The 20,863-nt window shown below is 40.0% G+C and overlaps 1 protein-coding gene across 1 annotated transcript; it reads right to left on the bottom strand.

Moving 5' to 3' along the window:
• Positions 1–2,176: 2,176 nt before the first annotated feature.
• On the bottom strand, positions 2,177–19,591 carry LOC137301320 (galactosylgalactosylxylosylprotein 3-beta-glucuronosyltransferase 1). The gene is made up of 4 exons (XM_067970772.1): positions 19,480–19,591; positions 15,760–16,274; positions 8,821–9,117; positions 2,177–2,263 (listed from the first exon to the last, which is right to left on the bottom strand). Exons 1-4 carry the CDS (start codon positions 19,589–19,591, stop codon positions 2,177–2,179), a joined length of 1,011 nt encoding a protein of 336 aa, XP_067826873.1.
• Positions 19,592–20,863: the final 1,272 nt, after the last annotated feature.

The raw sequence follows: 20,863 nt of genomic DNA, 5'->3' as shown, positions 1-20,863 counted from the left end.
TTAAGGCCAGTAATTTTTCTGGTTTGGTATTCACACTGAGTGCATGCATCTTCCTTTTCCCATGCAACAGAATGCATTGCGACGGAGCCATCTGTGTGGGCATATACTCTCACATACAAAGGAACCTATCTTCCTCAATCATAAGTCATAGAGTCTTGCCAAATTAAATCACAGATCACAATCTCTATTTCAATTATTATGGTTCGTTTCTCAGGAATCTCTTCTGTGCTTTGTCCAGTTCAATTATCTGGTGACATGATTTGTTCTTTGTTCAGTCATGTTAGGTACATAATCAGAAATGTTTACTTTTGCTAAAAATAAAACCACTACCATTTTATCCATTGTACATGTGGTGAAGGAACAGAGCAATCAGCTTGTAGCCGGATTTAATGTCAGTTTGTCTGCAAGAAAAAAACAATGTCGAATAAGTTGGACACAAATGCTTGTGAACATGCTTTAATTCTCATGTATTAATATGCTGATGTTTTTATCACAGAGTAAATCTAAATGAAAAAATGTGTTAAATGTCATAGTGCTCTGATGGAAAGATGTACCAGTTAATACATATAGAGAGTTGTTGGCTTAGTGGACAATAGACATTCATTTAGTGTCACACATCTTGCCCTTCACCAAATCCCACTCACCCATTAACCCTGTCCTTGCTGACCTCCAATGCATTACATTTTAAATCGTCATGTCTGTTATTAATTCCCTCCATGGCCCAGCCTCACCCTATCTCTGCACTTGCCTCCAGTCCTATATTCCATTCCCCTGAACATTTGCCCCTCTGACTCTGGCCTTTTGTGCATCCCCCTCTTCCTTCACCCCCGCAAAATGGTGTCAGAGTCTTCGACATCCAGGGTCCTATTCTCTGGAATTCCCTTGCTAAACCTCTCCACCTCCTTCTCGTCCTTTAAAAACCTTTCCAAAACCTATTTCATCAGCCAAGGCTTCAGTCAGCCCACCTAATATCTCCCTTCTTAACTTGCCATTTGTTTTCCTCACAACTCTCAGCACCTTGGGACATTCTTTGTCTTAAAAGAACCATATAAATTTAAGTTCTTGTTGTAATGGCCCATTTGTTTTGCCAATTGTGCCACAGCCAGCACCAGCTCCACTGTGATGTAAATGGTGTGCACTACCCACCTCACTGGTGGCAATGATACCTTCAATAGAAAAATAATGTCAAAGGACCTGTCAGATCAGTGGATGGCCATCATGTTTGGTCTCCAGCAGGTTAAGTGGCTGAAGCATTCCTGTCTGCCCCATGCAGTGACCTATATGTACCTTCCCCGAGGGCTGGGAAAGACATTGTCACCAGCTAAATAGCTGTAAAGAGCAACTTTAAAATAACTGTGCATGCAATGTGATGAGAAATGAATTTCTGGGCATCATCTGCAATTCAAGAACCAAATGCCACATTGTAGGAGTAATTTGCAAGGCTCTCTCACTAGTGTAGCTCCTTGCTAGACATGAGCACAGGCTGTAGAATCAGCAGTACCACCCTATCTTTGACCCAGATTCCCATCTGGTGAGGCTGCAGTCAACAGCGTAGCCTCACAAAGTTACTCCTTACATCTGAGACTATGGTAAATGGGAAAAATAACTCTGTCTCATCTATTAACCAAGTATACAGGAACAATGTGGCTTCTGCAATATCTTTTTGCCAAGTATTTCAGTTTTTGGTCAGGCTCCACCGAGTAGGACAGGCACAAAAATCTGATTTCAAAATAGATATTTCAGTTTTCCCATTTACTTCTGCGCTCGTGATGTGGAGACACTCCTTATTGGTTCAGGTTTTCAAAGACTTTTCATCATTGGGAAAGCAAATTTCAGGACTCAAACCATGGTTTAAATTTCCTGATTACACCTTGGCAATGAGCGACCTCACCCACTGCATATTGGAAAATCACAGGCAGCGCACCATGATATTCTGAGATGTGCTTATAGCAGGTTCTTTCCCGTTGATGTGTACTTAGGCCCATGTTTCCATCTCCCGTCCTGCCCTATCCTGCCACTGGTCTTTCGGACTTGGGCAAATGAGTTGATCCTAACTATTGTTGACTTGCAATCAAATAAAGTATATCTCACTCCAGTATACTGACAGTACAGTATCCTGGGAAGATAGGTGCTACAGTACACTTAATGCTGACTTTTTAACTATTTACCTGTGCATTTATATTTCCACGTTTGGATCTGTAAAGCCTTTTTTGCCTTCATTCACCAGCACGGGTTTCTCAGTCCGTGTGTGCCAAACTAGTATCTGTGAGCAAAAAAAGAAAAGGCAAAAGTAAGAATATAATAGGTTTCATAATAACACAATACCCAATATGAATTCTGCCTTCGTAGCACTGAGTTTGATCTCTGTTCCTATTCAAAACAATGCAGAACCATTGAGATGTGACAATAGTGTAGATTACAGAAACTAAGTTGTGTAACTCCCCTATGATACATTGTGCAACTTTCTTGGCAACAGGGATCCATTGAAAATGTGATTTAATTTGTATTTTTGAAAAACAAAGGCAATAGATTCATAGAATCATACAACCCATCGTGTCTATGCCGACTCTTTGAAAGGGATATCCAATTAGTCCCACTCCCCTGCTCTTTCCCCATAGCCCTGCAAATTTCTTCTTTTCAAGTATATATCCAATTGCCCTTTGAAAGTTACAATTGAATTTGCTTCTACCACCCTTTCAGGCAGTGTGTTTCAGATCATAACAACTCATAAAAAAATGACTTCTCATCTCCCCCTGGTTTTTTCGCCAATTATCTTAAATCTGTGTCCTCTGGTTACCAACCCTATGATGTGATAATAGGATGGGAATTATTCAGTAATCCAGCATCGTTAGGACATGCATGCTACTTACTGAGATCAAATAAAGTAAGTTGCCTTCCAAGACTTTACTAATGGATTTGGTGCAGTCGCTTGCTATACTTGTACAATTCTATAAAAGCGGGAACAGGGTACTGAGTTAGAAGATCAGCCATGATCATTTTGAATGGCGGAGCAGACCTGAAGGGCCGAATGGTCTACTCTTGCTCCTATTTTCTATGATTCCATGATTCTATGATTCTAGTGCAACATGCTACACAAAGGTAGGCTATGGGTTTCTGTACTTGGATTGGCCATCAAAGGAGGTATCAAGTGGAGGCCAATCCATTCCTTTGTACCCCTGGAAGGTGAGAAATTCAAAGCCAAGAAACTCCCATGCTCTACTAGCAGTTGGTAACAGAATGCCATTTGCAGAGGTCTAGTAGGAGTTTGTCAACCTATCCTCTCGGCTGGGGAAAGTAAATTCTTGTTTTGAACTGATTTCAGCGGTCTTCGTGATCCAATAAAGGAATACCTTTATTTATGTTTTGAAACAACATAAGATGCAGCGGCATTCAGTAGCTCTTAGCCTCTGCTAACAGAAAGTCATTTTAGAGTCCTCTGTCTGCAATAGTCTGCTTCAAAGTAGTTGATTAAATTGATTGTCAGATACTCATTGTTAAAGGATTGTCTCCAACGTACACTCAACAGAGTACAGTCACATTTTACCCATAGGTTTGCTTGAAGCCTTCCACAATTGGTGGGCATGAACTGTTTAACTGGCAAAATGATCAAATTGTTATCTAAACTGACTACCACAGGTATTTAGTTGGGGCAGACTCAGCTTTTTTTATTTTGGGACGGGGGGGACACTTCTTGTTCTGGTGGCTTGCTCTCAAACCGCTTGCCCATGTCTCAATCTTTAGTATGCCCATGGGTGACCATGGAATACGAACACGCAGTGTTCATTAGTTCACTTGAAGCATTCAATGAACGGTGGATGCCACAGGGCATCGACTGTTTCATTAACTGCAATTACCAAACTGTTGTTTCACTGCCACACATTTTTAATTTGAATGGGCCGTTAGTGACGTCATCCTTCCGGGGAATACTTGGAGCTGTTCTGATGGGACCCTCATCCCCTTTGGCCTGAACAAAACAGAACACTAAAGTAAAGGAGTATTTCTAAATATTAATGTTATAGCATCAGGGCTCCAAGGGTTAAATTATGAGGAGAGATTACATAAACTAGGCTTGTATTCCCTGGAATATAGAAGGTTAAAGGGTGATTTGATCGTGTTTTTTAGGATTTCGAAAGAAATTTATAGGGTAGATAGAGAGAAACTTTTTTCGCTGCTGGGGGAGTCTAGGACAAGGGGGCATAACCTTAAAATCAGAGCCAGGCCATTCAGGAGAGAAGTTGGGAAACACTTCTTCACACACAGGGCGGTAGAAGTGTGGAACTCTCTCCCATAAAAAGCAGTAGATGCTCGCTCAATGAATAATTTTAAATCTGAGATCGAGAGATTTTTGTTAGCCAAGGGTATTAAGGGATATGGAGCCAAGGCGGGTGGATGGAGTTAGGATACAGATCAGCCGTGATCTCACTGAATGGGAGAACAGACTCAAGGGTCTGAATGGCCAACTCCTGTTCCTATGTTTCTATTACAGGGAATGTGTGTGACATCAAGGGACAGGAGGAACCTAAAAGTGGGGAAAAGATTAAAGAGAAAACAAACTGTTTCAATCCCATAAGAATTGTTTGACGAACATGTAACTAGCTGCTAGATAACATCTAGGAGATACATGCCATGCCCAATATAAAGGCCTCAATCTCCCATACTTCCACTTACTTAACCCTAAGGACTGAGTTATAGATTTGTCCCTGCATTAGGCTGATTCCTTTTACTGGAGAAAGGCCATTGGAAGTTAACAGAAACTGGATACAAATGAATAAAAACTGCAAAAGTTATAATTGTACGGCAGGTCAGTCAGCATTTGAAAAAGATAAGACAAGATGACAATTTGTGGGGAACCCTTCCTTAGGACAGTTCTAGTAAAGGAGCCCCATCAAAACATTAGCATGTCTTTCTCTTTCACAAGCTGAGGTGTGTTCATAGGAAACACAATTAAACAGATAAAAGGAAAACTTGAGAATTAATATCGCAAAAAGAGCATTAACACAAATAACGCCGATTTTAAAATATACTCATGTTACTAGACTCTAGCTGAAATAAGAGGCCATGTATTCACTGCGAACATACATAGCAATTTATTTCTTTGTTGTAGTGTATCTGCCACCAGAGTCCGGACATTGTCACTGTGACAAATTATAATGCAAGGCGAAAAAAAAGCTCTCAGGCACCTGAATCCAGAATCTCGGTGCTTTAGGTAGTTTCTCTGCACAGAATTGAAAGAAAAGTGACACAAACTTTAAAAGAATTGTTGCTGTAGAAAGGTGAGCGAGGAAAGAGGTGTCATTTGATAGAGAAGAGATGGTTGATTATACTGAGGCCATGTTGCTGTGATTTATATTGTGTGTTTAATGCTTCAAAGTGCCAGCATGAATCACTGCAGTGCTTTGTTAGAAATTATATCGCAGATGTGAACTGCAGAAATTGAATTTTACCACACAGTGTTTTACATAAATCTTTAAAATAGATAACTCATTTTTCACAGTTCATCTTTCCACAACACTACCATAATCTCTTTCCTGTCTTTTCTTCTCCGCTCAATGATTCTGCTCTGTATTTATGCATTGAGGAGAATTGTGAGGCGTTTGTGGGTTTAAATCAGTACACACACCAGACAAGGGAGGAGTTCTGGCTGAGCTGACTATGTGGGGAGCTATAAGCATGAAACTTCATCCTATGGTGTGTTGATATACCCCTATGGGGCACCATGGAGCCACTATGAGATATTTCCTTTCAATGTTTCTTTTTTTCTCTCTCCTTTTTCCATCAGTTTTCTCCACTCCTTCCTTCTCTCGTGAGGGCACCGATGTTTTGCTGGAGTACTCTGTGAGCAGGGCACCCTCACCCAAAATGCCATTCTTCATTCATGAATCTATACCTGCTAGGCTACAGGAGGCATCACTGCCGGTCCCCACCCAATGTTCTTAAAAGTGCACTTCCATCAGGTGGTGTTGGATGACGATGAGGAATGGGAATCCCGGCCAACTTCCCTCTCCCTAAATCACTGGAGCCAATTGTTGACCTTACTGTCTTCTCAGCTGCGATCAGCTAATTCAATACAGATACAAGACCTAACTTGTCTGTATGGCTCAGCTACTCATTGCTATAATCAGCAGAACTCTACCCAAATTTTCACAGAAGCAACACTTTAATAGATGGTCTCAGGCACAGGCAGTCCATAATTGTGTGTTCTACCATCTTGAACATTCACATATATGGACTGATTTTTTTTTTGACCACTGACCCCTTTTGGGGCACAGTTCCACATATGCAGGCAATCCTCCAATACCTTTTGAAACCCTGAAGGTCATCTCTCGAAATAGATGACGGAGGTAATTAATTTTATGTGCTTGTTACACTACATTTCCATATGAAATAAAATGTTGCTCCTGCCAATGCATCTTGTAATATTGGGCTACTGGTATTTGTTTGATGTGTATCTTAGTGTCATCATACGCCAAACAAACATTGCTCTTTCCAGCCTTAGTGTTGTTCTGCACAATGGACCTGACTCTTCACTTAGGTTCCTCAGTATGAATAAAAGCTTCCACACAGGCCCAGCAGAGTGTCCTTGTGCAAAGTCTGAAACATTGCTGAGCGAGCTGAGTCAAGAGTCCACGGTGAGACAAATTCAGTCATTGAATCTCTTGAGTTTTCAAGGTCTTCTCTGTTGCTTTAATGGCAGGACCATATAACTCACATGCCATTTTTCACCACGGTGTTGTGGCTTAGGGGTTGTCCTTTCCTGTTAGACAGTTTGTTCTGTTTTACCTACCCTGCCCGAGGGGGTGATGGAGGCAGATTCAATCATGGCCTTCAAAAGGGAACTTGATAAGTACTTGAAAGGAAAAAAATTGCAAGGCTGCGGAGATAGTGGCATCAGCTGGATTGCTCTTGCATGGAGCTGGCGCGGACTCGATGGGCCGAATGGCCTCCTTCTGTGCTGTAACGATTCTATGATTCTTAATATCATCCTACTGCAAGCTTTATGTGCTCTCCGCAAAAAAAAAATAACATTTAGAGCAGACTATGATCCGTTGAAGGTACAAATATCATTCTGAACACAACCTCAGTAAGCCACTATGTAGTAAAGAAAAGCGTACACATGACAGGTGTGGCATGATAGAACCATAAGAAAATTATTCGAGGAAAATATCAAGTTATGAACAAGCAAGCTTTTAGCCTGACTTGATAGAAGCCACTTACTGCAATAAAAGTTTTTCAATAAACGCAATGGGATGATGAAGGGAATAAACCATGTAATTGACTGCAGAACTTTACAGCACCCCAGTGTTAGGCTGCAATCATCTCCTTAGGTTCAGGAAAACAATGGAACAATTGGGAACTGTATTTTAGTTATTTTATTAAAAACACCAATGTTTCTATTTCATTTTCTGAAAAATGGTTTTCCTTTTAGCCCGATAACTTTTCTCTTGCAAAATACTTTGAGATTATAATGTCAACATTAAAGAGAGATTGATGCCAGGCACTATCTGCCTTCTTACTCTCCTCACAAACTGCTGTAGGATTTCTGCTGCAAAATGACATTATCCTTTTAGTTTATTCAAGGAATTCTGTCATTTGAAATAATGCTGTGATGATGAGGCCCCTTTTTCTAAAGGTATTTGCTCAAATAATGTCAAAATGCCACTTTAACATGATGTCATCATGAGGTAAATGGCAATAAATCATGAAGAAAATGGCAGCCAGCTCTTTGACTCTTCCCCATCTCTAAACACAGCAAATACTTTAGAGCAGAGACTAGTCATTATTCCATTAGGAAGAGGAGGAATCAGACTGTGAACCATCTCACATTTCTTCCTTTTACCATCTGGCAGCTAACTCAAGAAAGGAAGGAAAATAGGGTTTAAAAAGGGGGACATGCTCTTTTGTACATTTTATATGTAGAAGATAATGTTCCTATTTTCTAAGCTCTGAAAATAGCCTTCTGTACTCAAAGAGGCTGCATGTATGGTGGGGGCAGGTATTGGTATTGTATAGGTATAGTATAGGTAATTATATATTTTTAGATTATTTGGCAGTGTTGACTCTTCAGTATTACATGTTAACTGTGATTTGTATAAAAGATACATTAGGTGACATCATATGGGAAATATTTTAATACTATTAAAAATTATATGAGATAGCTGAGGTACATTAATTACTATCCAATTCTCACACACTAGTTAACTTAAACAGCAATCATCAGAATTACTATCTCCATAAACCCCTCATGATAGCACATATTAACATTACATTTTTAAGAAACATTTGGGCTGAACTGCAGTGTTTTCTGTACAAAGGAGAAAATGTAATTAATTCAGCCTTTGACTCAGTGGAGGCACTCTTGCCTTTAAGTCAGAAGGTCATGGGTTCAAGCCCTACTCGATAATCTAAGCTGATATCTCACTGCAGTATTGAGAGAGTACTGTATTGTTAGAGGTGCTATCTTTTAGACGAGATGTTAAACCAAGGCTCACTCTGCCCTCTCAGGTGGACATAAAAATTCCATGGCTCTACTCGAAGAAAAGCAGGGGAGTTTCCCACTGTCCTGGCCAATCCCTGTCAACACTTCAAAAATCAAATGAACTGGTCATTTATCACATTGCTGTTTGTAGGATCTTGCTGTGAGCAAATTGGCTGCTGTGTTTGCCTACAAAACAACAGTGACTAGACCTCAAGAAGTAATTAATTGGCTTTAAAGCACTTTGGGTCATCCTGAGGAAGTGGAAGGTGATAGATATAGCAAGTTCCTTCTTTGTCAAACAAATCAAGTTCCGGCAGTAAGTGAAATTTATACATAAGGTCTACCTTAGTGCAATTGGCTGCTTTAGGTTCCAGGTCATTGAGTGTCACTAACTCTCGAAGGAGACTACTTTCTTGATAGCCACCCTTGACTCCACGCAGCTTGAAGTAAGCTTGAGGTCTCTGCAGAATTAACCGAAGGTTTATTGCAAACCCTGCCATATCTATGGCGAATGGTCTGTGCGGGTCAAACACTGTTTTCCATCCATAAACTTTTCCTGCTGCATTCACTTTTGGAGATTCATATCGGAGTCCGCCCACAAAAGCAACAGGCCAGACTGAGACTTTCCTTGTGGTGCGCATCTAATTGAAAGTGAAAAAAAAACTGAGTAGTAGCATGTTCTGTTCATTTAAATCAAGTCAACAGTACTACAATATAAATCCATCTAAAGGATCAATCCTTTGTGTATTTAAGCAGGATTTAACACACAATCAAAACTCCCATCAAATGTGAAATCTCTATTTAATCAGCATGGACGGAAGGTCTGGACCAGAGTTCAGAACATTCTCACTGTGGATACGCTGTGTTCTCTCTTGTGATTAGAGCCAGCCATCCAGCTCATATTAGCACAGTGTCAGTAAAGATTCTCCATTTTACTGTCCAACAGATGTCCAACATCTCAGTTTTATCTGAACAGTACAAATCTAAAATTCTGGCTTCTCCAGCCGAAAAGGGGGGAGAAAATGAAATGACTACTTCAGGTGGCAGTATCAGTGACCACTTGTTATGCCAGCAACAGTGGTATGGTAAGTGTCGCTACGTGAAGCAGTCAATGTAGTATTTTAAATATCCATTACAAAGAAGAAATATAACTTGTAAGCATTTCTCTCTCCCTAGAAGTCACTGCTTCACCACTCCACCTCAGTCCTGAAGACTTAAAATCACAGTGTTGCATTTTCTTTGTCTAAATCTATATGGAAATCTATAAAAATGTGCAAAGAAAATTGATTATTCGCTACCTGGACTCACATTTTATTCCATTTTTAATATTCAACATTTCTATCTCTTCATATTATTCTCTAAATCTTTATCTACCTGTCTCTCCTAAAGAAAGATCCTGCCCTCACCCTCCCATTGTTTATGAATGGGACGTCAATGGGTGTGTTATAAATCTGTTGTAACCCCAGTGCACTGCAGACATTCCTGTGTACGGAAGCTACAGGAGAAAGAGGGATTTCTTTGACCTGGATGTCCACTGAGATTATACGACATGACTTTCCCTCACTATGGGGGAGGGTGTAAATGTAGTGATTGTTGAGACTCCAATGACCTTTTACAAACAGATATCTTTCAGCATTCACACACCGCGAGTGCCGCACACACATACACACACACACACACACATACGCCTACACACATATTTTTGTTGTCCAGATACAGCTGTAATTCTGGAGCAACCATACATCTATTATTTGTTTTTTTAACTTTTAGGAGTTCCTACTAAATGTAAGTCATTACTCTTCCTCGAAGATCTTTAAGTTGTCTTTGTTCCAAATTCTCCCCTCTCCCTTCCACCTCTGAAGGTGCTGATTCATGCTGGGATATCGCGCTAATGGTGCTGATGACCTCATCCAAATGGCCATTCTTCATGATTAAGACTGTAAATGGAAACAGACTTTTCAGCAGTAGGATCCATCGTAGCTGAACCCGTCCTTCTTCCCAAACAATGTCCACACGAGTGTACAGTGATCAGAAGAGCAAAACCTTGCTGATTTTTATTCCTCTCTAGCCTGCAACATTTATAGTAATGCACGTGTCCCCACCACCAGGCTGACTGATATCAGCTAACAGAGCCTTGGAACTTCCTGGCCAATTTGGCTTAATGTCACACCTGCATTTACTCACTGAATTATCAGAGCAGCTGAAAATGTTTGATAGTTTTTAAGCTCCATAATCTGACAAATACATATTTTAAAATTATTTTTAATGCTATCAAGCTCAGTATAGGGATCATCTGCTTTCATATCAGACAATTCATTTTCGAAAACTTAGGTGTGGGACAAGTCCAGTCTGAAGGGGTGTCAGTATTGGATTCGGCTACTGCCTGCAGGGCAAGGGAGTGATGAGGAATCGTCTCCCCTTTCAATTGAGGCCCTTTCCTCCCCCCACGATCCCCCCTCCATATCGTAACTTTGCAGTTGTGGATTTAAGCACTAATTGTTGAGGATCCAGAGTGAAGAATCTAGAAGTCCAGCAACACATGTGGAGGAACCTCTGCACTAACACCATCTGCTAAAGATATCTTAATGCTAAATATGATTATATAAAGAACACTACAGAAATATAGAAGCTTTAATGCATATTCCCATTAACTTTACATGGCTGAATAAACAGGAACTACAGTAGGCATAAAATGGCCATGGCCGACATTTTAAAGGATTAATAGCAGATTTCTCCACTGTTGTTTTGGGGCTGAGGACAGATCATGAATTTCTGCCCACAATCCCAAAATACTGAACGATTCGATAATATTTTTTAGAATCTATACTGTTTTAAATGAAATGCACGTGAAATGAATGTATTAGAGAAGCAGCATTGAATGAAGCTTGGCTCATTACTGAGGGTAAAATGGGAACACAAATGGTGCATTCAAAATTACCTGAAGGGTCAGCCAATTGCTGCACGGATTCTTCTCAGAATGGTGAGTTGTCCTTTTATGAGGACCAAGAGTGGCATCAAGTTGCTGAAAGAACTGCCGGTGCATCACTGTGGACCCCTTAAAGGGTCAATCACATTACCTCATCTGGGTAATTCTGGGCAAAGCCTGTGGCTTAAAACACATCATTCAAGCTACTGTTTGGGATCTTCATCCATACCCTCTCCATCCCATTGCTTTACTTGTCAGTGGGACTGCATGCATGGATATGATAAAGAAAACAACTGTAATCTGAGTTTCTTCATATTTTGTGATAGTGTTAAATCAAAGTTAAGCCCATACCCTTACTAATACGTACATACAATACCATTCCTGTAGAAAACATACCTGTTTGCTTTTTTTATTAAGAGGTGAATATAACAAAAGAAAATGGTTGATATGTTCCAACACTGCTTTAGGAACAGACAGAATTTCTATTCCAGCAGCATGAGTCACTCATATTTATCCTGGCAAAAGTGAGCTAAACCCACTTTCTAAAACAAAAGATTGTGACAGTATTGATGATGTCAAGTTGCGACAGGTAACCTGACATCAATACCTTCGTTTGGGTGTGCTGCCAGTGGAGGCCCAGCCAGCGCTAGCAGCTCGCGCCGAGTATGCTGATGCCCAAGGAACAATTTCCACCGTTCCTTGGCCCTCTTGGTTCGGAAAAGGGGCCCAGACCAAACACCACCCCTCGATTTCCAAGCACATTTGGCGGTGTCTTCACAAAAACCTTAAATAACCAATACAAACTAACATGCTTCACAAAGGAAACTCTCAAAGGCTGGGCCTGGGCATGTCACCCTAACAATGTAAGACACGAGGAACATACATACCACAAATCAGGATTTGAGCACATAATCTTGGTTGACAGTCCAACACAATACTGAGGGACAGCTGCATTGTCAGAGGTGCTGGGGGTGAATTGGTCTTAGACGGTAGTGCAAAGTGGCAATAGTGAATCGGAAGCCTGTTTTATACCCCACCCAATTTGTTTTTCTATTGAAATCTGTGGAAAATAATATCGGACGTGGTGTAAAGTGGGCTGCCGGTTCACTATTGTCCGTTTTGCACTACTGCCCCCATGAGCAATTTCACCTCCTCTGTCTTTCAGATGAGAAGTTTAACCGAGATCATACCTGTCCATTCAGGTGGATGTAAAAGATCTACTCTGGCTCTACTCGGTGGAAGAGCAGAGAGTTCTCCTGGTGCCCTGGCCAGCATTCCTTCCTCAGTTAACATCACCAAAACCAGATGAATATGTCATTCATTTCATTTTCTGTTTGTGAAATTTGCTGTGTGCCATTAGGCTGCCCTCTTTAACTACATAACAACAGTGACTACACTTGTTTCTTTCTGCTAGAGTATTCGCTCTAACTACCTGAGTAATATTCTGGCTCAAGATCTTTAACCAACTGATTGGAGTTTCACAGACAAGCTATTCAGCGTAAAGTGCCACAGACAAAGAGTCTCCATGTTTTTGTTGTTGAGGATTCCTTATATTACTGAATATGATAAATTAGCATGTATTGTCAAAAAATAAGTTACAATGTGAGAGAACAATAGAAAAGTCAGCTCTAACATCCAGACTCTTAATAATGCTTCATAAAGCACAATAACTGTCAAAAATGCAAAGTTAAGTGCAATATTAGTGAAAGACAAATGATTGGAATATGTCTCATTTGTCAGTGTCTCATTACCATATTTATCATTATATTGCCACTATGGGCTATAAAGCATCGTGATTTATGCAAACTATATTACACATTGTAACAGTCCTAATGGGCTGTACATTGTTTTTCAAGTTGAGGCATAATGGTTCATGTACTACTGAAAGTGTAAATGAACTTGCAAAAACTAGCCCTAGAGCATTATCACTGACTTCCTCCATTCCTTTGAGGTAAAACATTTCAGCATATCATCATAAAATGCAGTCATTTAAAAGTCGGCTGAAATGGACCAATGCACAACCAGTCTACAGCAAACATACTGGAGGGCTTTTAGAATTTGAATTGAGAAGTAGCTGGCGGATACTGCAGTTCTAAGGTGGCGTCAGAAGATAGATTTTATGAACATGTACTCCTGATGTGAAGCTTTGTGTGCTGGGAGCACAGAATAGGAATTGGCCATGGAAGCCGGTGGGCCCATAGGATTTTCCAAAATAACCTTATATGTACACTGTTATTGGAAAAAATGCATCTTGTCCTTATATTGAGAAACCTGGGTGGGGGGGCATCACAGGCAAAGTGGAGGGTATTACCAAGATTAAAAGAAATAGGTGAGATGATGATTTAAATCAATAAATAATGGGTAGTTTATGCCAAGCTTGGATTTTAAAAGTCTGCAGACTGTAGGAGAAAGAGAACAGTTTATTAATATTTAACTATGATTTATGATAATTATATGTTGTTTGGCCAGCAGAGAAATATAAGCAGATGCAGCAAATTAGCATCAACCCAATGGGTGGGAGGGGGGGCACATTGACACTAGACTATCGTAAAGACTGGATGAATCAGATGGGCACATCAACTGTTAAAAATAAAGACAGCAACAATTGCTTGAAAGTCACTCCCTGACAACAAAGGGACACAAACCATGAGCATATAATTCTGGCTGTACAATGTGTTCACATAGGAACAGAAGCAGGCCACTCAGCCCCTTGAGCTTGCTCTGCCATTTAATTAGATCATGGCTGCTCTGAACCTCAACCCCATTTACCCACCTTTCTCCATATCCTTTACCAATCAAAAATCTATTGATCTCAGTCTTGAAAGCTCCAATTGTGCCCCCAGCATCCGTTTTGAGGGAGAGAATTCCAGATTTCTACTACCCTTTGTGTGAAAAAGTTCCTCCCGATTTCTCTCCTAAATGACCTAGCTCTAATTTTAAGATTATATCCTCTTGTTCTTGATTTCTCCAAGCAGAGGAAATAGTTTGTCTGTAACTACCCTATCCAATCCTTTTAACATTTTAAATATTTTCTCACCTCTAAGACTTGTGAATGTTGTACTTGTATCCTCTGGCCCATTGCCTATTGTCCAAGTTAAATGATTTACTCCAAACATTCATTATTTTGAAAACTGTATCATGTCTCCCTTTAGCCATTTCTGCAGAAAAATATAAGTTTAGTGGCTTGAGATTTTCTTGTCATTCTTCCCTTTCAAATTCAGCTCTATCCTTTTTGAGACTGGGTAATTATATCTGCATACCTTACTCCAGGACTGGCTTCGCCATTGACCTATACAATATTAGTATAACTTGTTCTGACTTGTAGTCCAATGCCCTGCAAATGCACCCAGTACCCAATCTACTTATTGATAATTGCTTCACACTGACCAGATATTTTCAGCCTCTATCATTAGATGCGTCTTCATATTATACACATTTACTGCTATCTGCTCACTTATGTATTGTCTACATACATCCACATTATCTCAGCCTATCTATATATATGATCCAAGTCCCCCTAAAGAGAATCAATCTTCTTTCGACTATTACCCATCCACATAGCTTTGTGTCATCTGCAAATTTAGTAAAACTATACTACCAATACCCGGTTCCAACCCATTCACAAATACTGTGAACAAGAGACCCAGAACAGATCTTTTGTGGCATTATCATAAGCTATTTTTCCCCATTTATCACCACTCTTTGCCTTTTGTTGTTAACCAGTTCTCAGTCCATCTAGATAAATTATGATTTATTCATAAGCATTGACAATCCCTGCTAGTCTCACATGAGGAACTTTCATGAATGTCTTTTGGAAATCCAAGGAAACTACACCTGCTAGTTGCCGATGTCCACTGGCCTTTTAAAACTTCTGAACAAAGTAGGGAAAAATCTAACAATGGTACAAGTGTAAAGTGGGGGTAATTTTCTACATATGTACTGGCAGTACGGAACCTTGTCCTAATATCAAGAAATTGCAGGCCCACGATTTTCCGATACCAGGTTCCCTGCCACTAGTGTGTACACAGAAAATTACCCCCCAGTGTGCATACACAGGAGAATGCCGTTTACACAGGATAACTACCTCATTTACACAAGAGACATATGCTATTTGTACAGCTGATGTATGCAGCTGAAAGAGCATGAACAAACAGAGATTCCAAATGCATACAGCGTACATTACACAAGAGAACAGAGGGCAGGATGTTAAAGTCTTTAACCCGAGGGTTAAGGTGGTGTTCCTAAATGACCTAATTTCTGCCCCATGGTTTGAGACACTATCTGAACCCATTGCTCAGGACACAACCTCGTCACCTGCTCTAATCACCGTCACCCATGGTTACGAGATATAACCTACCTCTTCAAACAACTCTAAACTGTATGTGTTGTCATCATCTGCAAAATATATGATCCCTTGCTGTGTGTTGTTTAAATTGAACATTTCCCGAAGCCACCTCAATGCCAGGTTCCTTTGCATGGTGCCACGTGGGAATCGAGGATCCCGAATGTCCCCTCTCAGCTTGTAGCTGCGTGGTGTCTCTACATTCAAGTGTGTGTAGTTAAGGCCCGTCTCCCTAAGGAGTCGGGTCACCAGTGTCGTTCTTCTCTGTGCATCCTCCACCACTATCCAGTGGAGGTTGGGAACGTGAAGTAGGGTGTTAGCAACCCTCGTCAGTTCTGCCTTCTGTACAGGCCTGCTGTAAGTTGGAGTGATGACGTGGATTGTGGGGAGGATGTCTGACCAAGGAGGAGGCCGTGTATAAACATACTCTGTCCTGATCACCTCCACAATATCCTTATCTGATGGACAATATTCCTTGGAGTCTGATGACTGGCCAACATCTCGACGGTTGCCATTCTCACTCCCATCATCTGAAAGAAAAATGGCAAACGTTCATCAACTTAGTTTTGTTTATCTAAAATTTACAGTGACTGAGTACGTACTTGGCCTTGATTTGTTATTGGTACAGTAATTGTTGTCTTTCACTACAGTAAAGGGGAGCTCAGACTCCACCACTAGATGGCGGTCCACATTACTCCATTTACTGATGTGTCTGTATCATGAGCAATATGATATGAAATAATCTAATATATAATGATTACACTTGCATTTATATAACATATTGTCAAATCAAAACATACCAAAATACTTCATCCAATTAATTACTTTTGGAATGCAACTACCAATAGCAGTAGTCCAGAAGTGTAAAAAATACATCAGGGCACCACAGAATGCAGGGACATGAATTCACAATCACAATTCTGCACCCAGCTGGTATCTGACTTCAGTCTCACTTTCAAGGGAAGGGACTGCTCTTCCAAATGAAGGAAGGGAAAGAAAAATCTGGGGACAAGTCAACCTGGGTTTTGTTATCTCACAGAGCCTAATTCCAGAGCATCATTAGAAGACACCTTGGACCCCATTGATTAGGGACTGTGCATGGCTTGGGTGTACTGAAAAAGAGAGCAGAAAAATATTACTTGTTAAAAAAAAGCACAGGTACGTTTAATTTGTGTAAATGTATGAAGTATCCCATTTGCAAAGGATAATTAACACTGTTTTACAAGAAACATACTGTATTTGTGCAGATGTTATATGTGTCTGAAAGATTTGACAAAATATAGCAGCTCCTCCATCACTAACACTGCTCGTCTGCTCTCAAGTATCAACTGCCCTGTGATAATCATACAACCTATCCAGCTTCAACCATGCAAACTGTATGTATGGGTGCTTCCATTGATTCATGCCTGAGTCACACTGTCCCAGGTAGGTATGAATTCCTACCTTTTACCTCACATGTGCTGTCTAGCAATGGGACTTTATACAAAGTGCATTTCCAGACAGGAGGTATGTGACTGATTAGAACAGGTCCAGTATCTATAAATCCAATATTGGCCCTGGTAATATACTTTTATCAGTTGATGGGCTAATTCCAATGACTATCAGGAGTACTATACATTCTTCATACCTCCTACTTGATCTTAGAATATTGGATATACTTTTCAGATTCACTAAAAAATTAGACTTGAAAAGAGATTAATAGAAATTAGATTTGATAATTACCTCCATTTAAGAGTCTGACCAAAACTCACCCAATAGTTTTGGATTAATCTGGTTATATCTCGGACATAGTCAATACTTCCGAGTGAAATTACAAAATTCGTGACAGTCAATTAAATCAAATGCTGGGCAGAGGCCAGATTCACCCTGTTTTTGTGTAGGATAATGAACTAATTTTCATCCAATTCCAGGTCAGAGGGACTGAGATTTACTGAAGAATTAAATATGATTTCCTTATTAGGTATGTGTACGTGTGCATTGAAGAACCATAAAATGAGCAAGCAGGACTATAGGGTGTCAGCAACTGAGGAGTCAAGGCCTGCAAATATTGTGCAGATATTTGAGCCCTGTAAAATTGTATAAGCTACACTCAGTACATAAGGTAAGCTTTAATTGCTTCTCTAAATTGATTATAAGCAATGCGTGGGCCCCACATATTCTTAGTCTTCATTACTTTAAGGCTACTAAATAAGATTGAGTCCTATGGGATTAAAAGGTAGATTTTGGGTTGGATAAGGAACTGGTTGCATTCTCATAGACAGAAGGGTAGTTATCAATAGTAGTGGTTCTGTGCGGGGATTGATCACTAGTGGAGTCCTACACAGATCGTTATTACCTTATTATCACCTTACTAAGAATTACAAAGAATGTTCAGCAAAGAAACAGGCCATTCAGCCCAACAGGTCCATGTCAGTGTTTATGCTCCACACAAGCCTCCTCCCACTCTTCTTCATCCAGCCCTATCAACATATCATTCTATTCCCTTCACCCTCATGTGTTTATCTAGCTTCCCCTTAAATGTATCTATGTTAGTCACCTCAACTACTCCTTGTGGTAGCGAGTTCCACATTCTTACCACTCTGGGTGAAGAAGTTTCTCCTGAATTCCCTATTAGATTCGTTAGTGACTATCTTATATTTATGACCCCTAATTCTGGTCTCCTCTGCAAGTGGAAACGTCTTATCCAAGTCTACCCTATCAAACCCTTTCTTAATCTTAAAGACCTCTATCAGGTCACCCTTCAGTCTTCAGTTTTCTAGAGAAAACAGCCCAAGCCTATTCAATCTTTCCTGATATATTCGTATGTTTTAATATTCTCTGATGTATCAGAGTTCCGACCACACTGTTTTCCTGTTTCTTTCTATTGTAACTGTTTGACTGGGCCAGATTAATTTTCCAAATTAACTCTGCCACTCAACTGATGATCTGTTTTAATGTCTTAATTTTTGTTTCCAGTGTTTCCTGTTGCACTCGCTCTCAAATATTACTTTCCTTTCTTATTCAGTTGCTGTTTCCTTATTCATATTTACTTCAATCTGTCCTCTTATCAATCTGACAGTTTCAGCCCTCCTGCATCTTGGACGGAGTGCAAAGAGGAAAGTCTAAGGGGGAGGACCTGTTACAGGACCTGCCTGATTTTCCTTCCATTCATTAAATGGAAGGAAAATCAGGCGGGTTCTTTTACTGGCTTGTGAACCTCCCCAACCAATGTTCCTCTCTACGCTCCATCGTGCTTAATGACTAGGCAGTAAAGACTAAAATCTGCCCACTAGATTATGTTTAAGAAAATAAGTCAAAGCAATTGAAAAAAGTTTATTTAAAGCAAAATATCCGTACAAAATCTAATAACATTTCTGCAACTGTTTTAGCTTATAAAGGTTCCATTAACTTTTTCACTTTTTCATCTAAACAAAAAATTATGGTAATTAACACTTCTCAATTACCTAGAAATGACATTGTAATATTAGCATTTGTAGGACGTTACTCTATCTGCTATTTTAGCAGGTGTATTAAGATTCGCAGTTAATGCCTCCTTTAAAATAGCAGACAGAGGAATGTCATTCAAACATGTTTGCCTTCTAATATCACATCTCTAGACTCATATTTTTCAGATTCTGAGATCCTACATCTAGAGGACTTTGTAGAACATCTTTCTTCATGTTTCTTTTAAGCATCATTTTAAAAACGATGAACGGCCATTTCAGTGACAAGTCAGTAAGCCTGGTCATCACTTACCCTTTCGCAGGGCCAGCAGAGGTGAGACGGTGTTTTGGTGCCAAACTGTAATAAGCAGAGTCCAGGGTAAAACAATCAATACAATTGCGAGGATGTCTCGTCTCTTCGGCATCTCCAGGGCTGGTCCTACATTTCTTCATCACCTACCACAAACCCCATAAGGTTGAGAACTACAGTACATTCAACAGACAGTGGAGTTCAAAATGTTCTACACAAGGTGTACAAGACATTCCTACTTCATACACTCTTCAATGTAAGACTTAGGGTACAGAAGATCCTATTCCAGGATGGTGAGATGCTGCTTTACCTAGTTTAGGGGCAAACAATGGCAGCATAATGAAGCAACCAGAGTGTTGGGGAATACCCTTTCACCCACACTGCTCCATGTGCTGAATTCCTGGTTTCAGCTGTGCTGTTTTGTGTAAGCTGAGAGTTTAGGCCAAAGGGAAATCAGAGGCAGAACTACTCCAGGCATTCCTAGTGATCACTTCAAAGAAGCAGTGACAGAGCCCTGGGAGATGGTTGCTGTCTTGACCTCTCAAGTCTGCAAAGCTGTGTGGACATGGAGAAAATACCTTAAGGGGAGGCAGTCTCAACCTCTGTAAATTCTAAACCAAAAACAATGCGGGAATGATATCCTAACTCATGAGAGACAGTGCCCCAAGAGAGTTATTATCTCATTCTCAAACATTAGATTAAAATAATGTCTCACACTTCTCAATCTTGGATTCTCTTGATATGATTATAAATAAATAATGTAAAAAGATTGCTTGAATGTTATTTTTCCTAATTGTTTGGCTAAGCTAGCATATTATACAATATGTACAACATACTGCTTATTGCAAGATTTAAAATGCAATGGGCTAGTATTATGGACTAGTGTAAAATACATTGCATCTCATTAAATAACACATTATAGCTGCTGTCATCATAGCTATGCAAAAATCAGCTTAATTATAAGAATCACATTCAACATTTAGACCTATTCATTTTTGACTCTGTAAAACATTTCAGAATCAATCAGTTTGAGTAAAATATAATGCTCTGATTGGTTGAATAATATACTTTCACATATGACTGAGTTGTAATGCGTGACTGTGAACATGATCATGAAACAGGGTTGCACACAACACACATGGCAACAGAGCACACCAACAGAACTAAATCAGGCGGGCTTTTGAAATCAAAAATCTGATCTATCACAGTTTTAAAGAGATATGACTGAACGACACTAATGGATGTCCATGTGTATTTGACTGGATGACATGGGCAGTCTGATCAATTGGAGAACTCAAACCAACAGTGGAGTCCTTGAATTACCTGCCTCAGTCCCACTGGATGGTATTCAGGGCTGTTATTGCTTAAATAACACAACCATGGCTGC

This window comes from Heptranchias perlo, chromosome 33, assembly GCF_035084215.1.
Source record: "Heptranchias perlo isolate sHepPer1 chromosome 33, sHepPer1.hap1, whole genome shotgun sequence".
Taxonomy (NCBI): Eukaryota; Metazoa; Chordata; class Chondrichthyes; order Hexanchiformes; family Hexanchidae; genus Heptranchias; species Heptranchias perlo.
The sequence above is the reverse complement of the archived record's forward strand: the minus strand, read 5'-3'. Positions and strand labels throughout refer to the sequence as shown.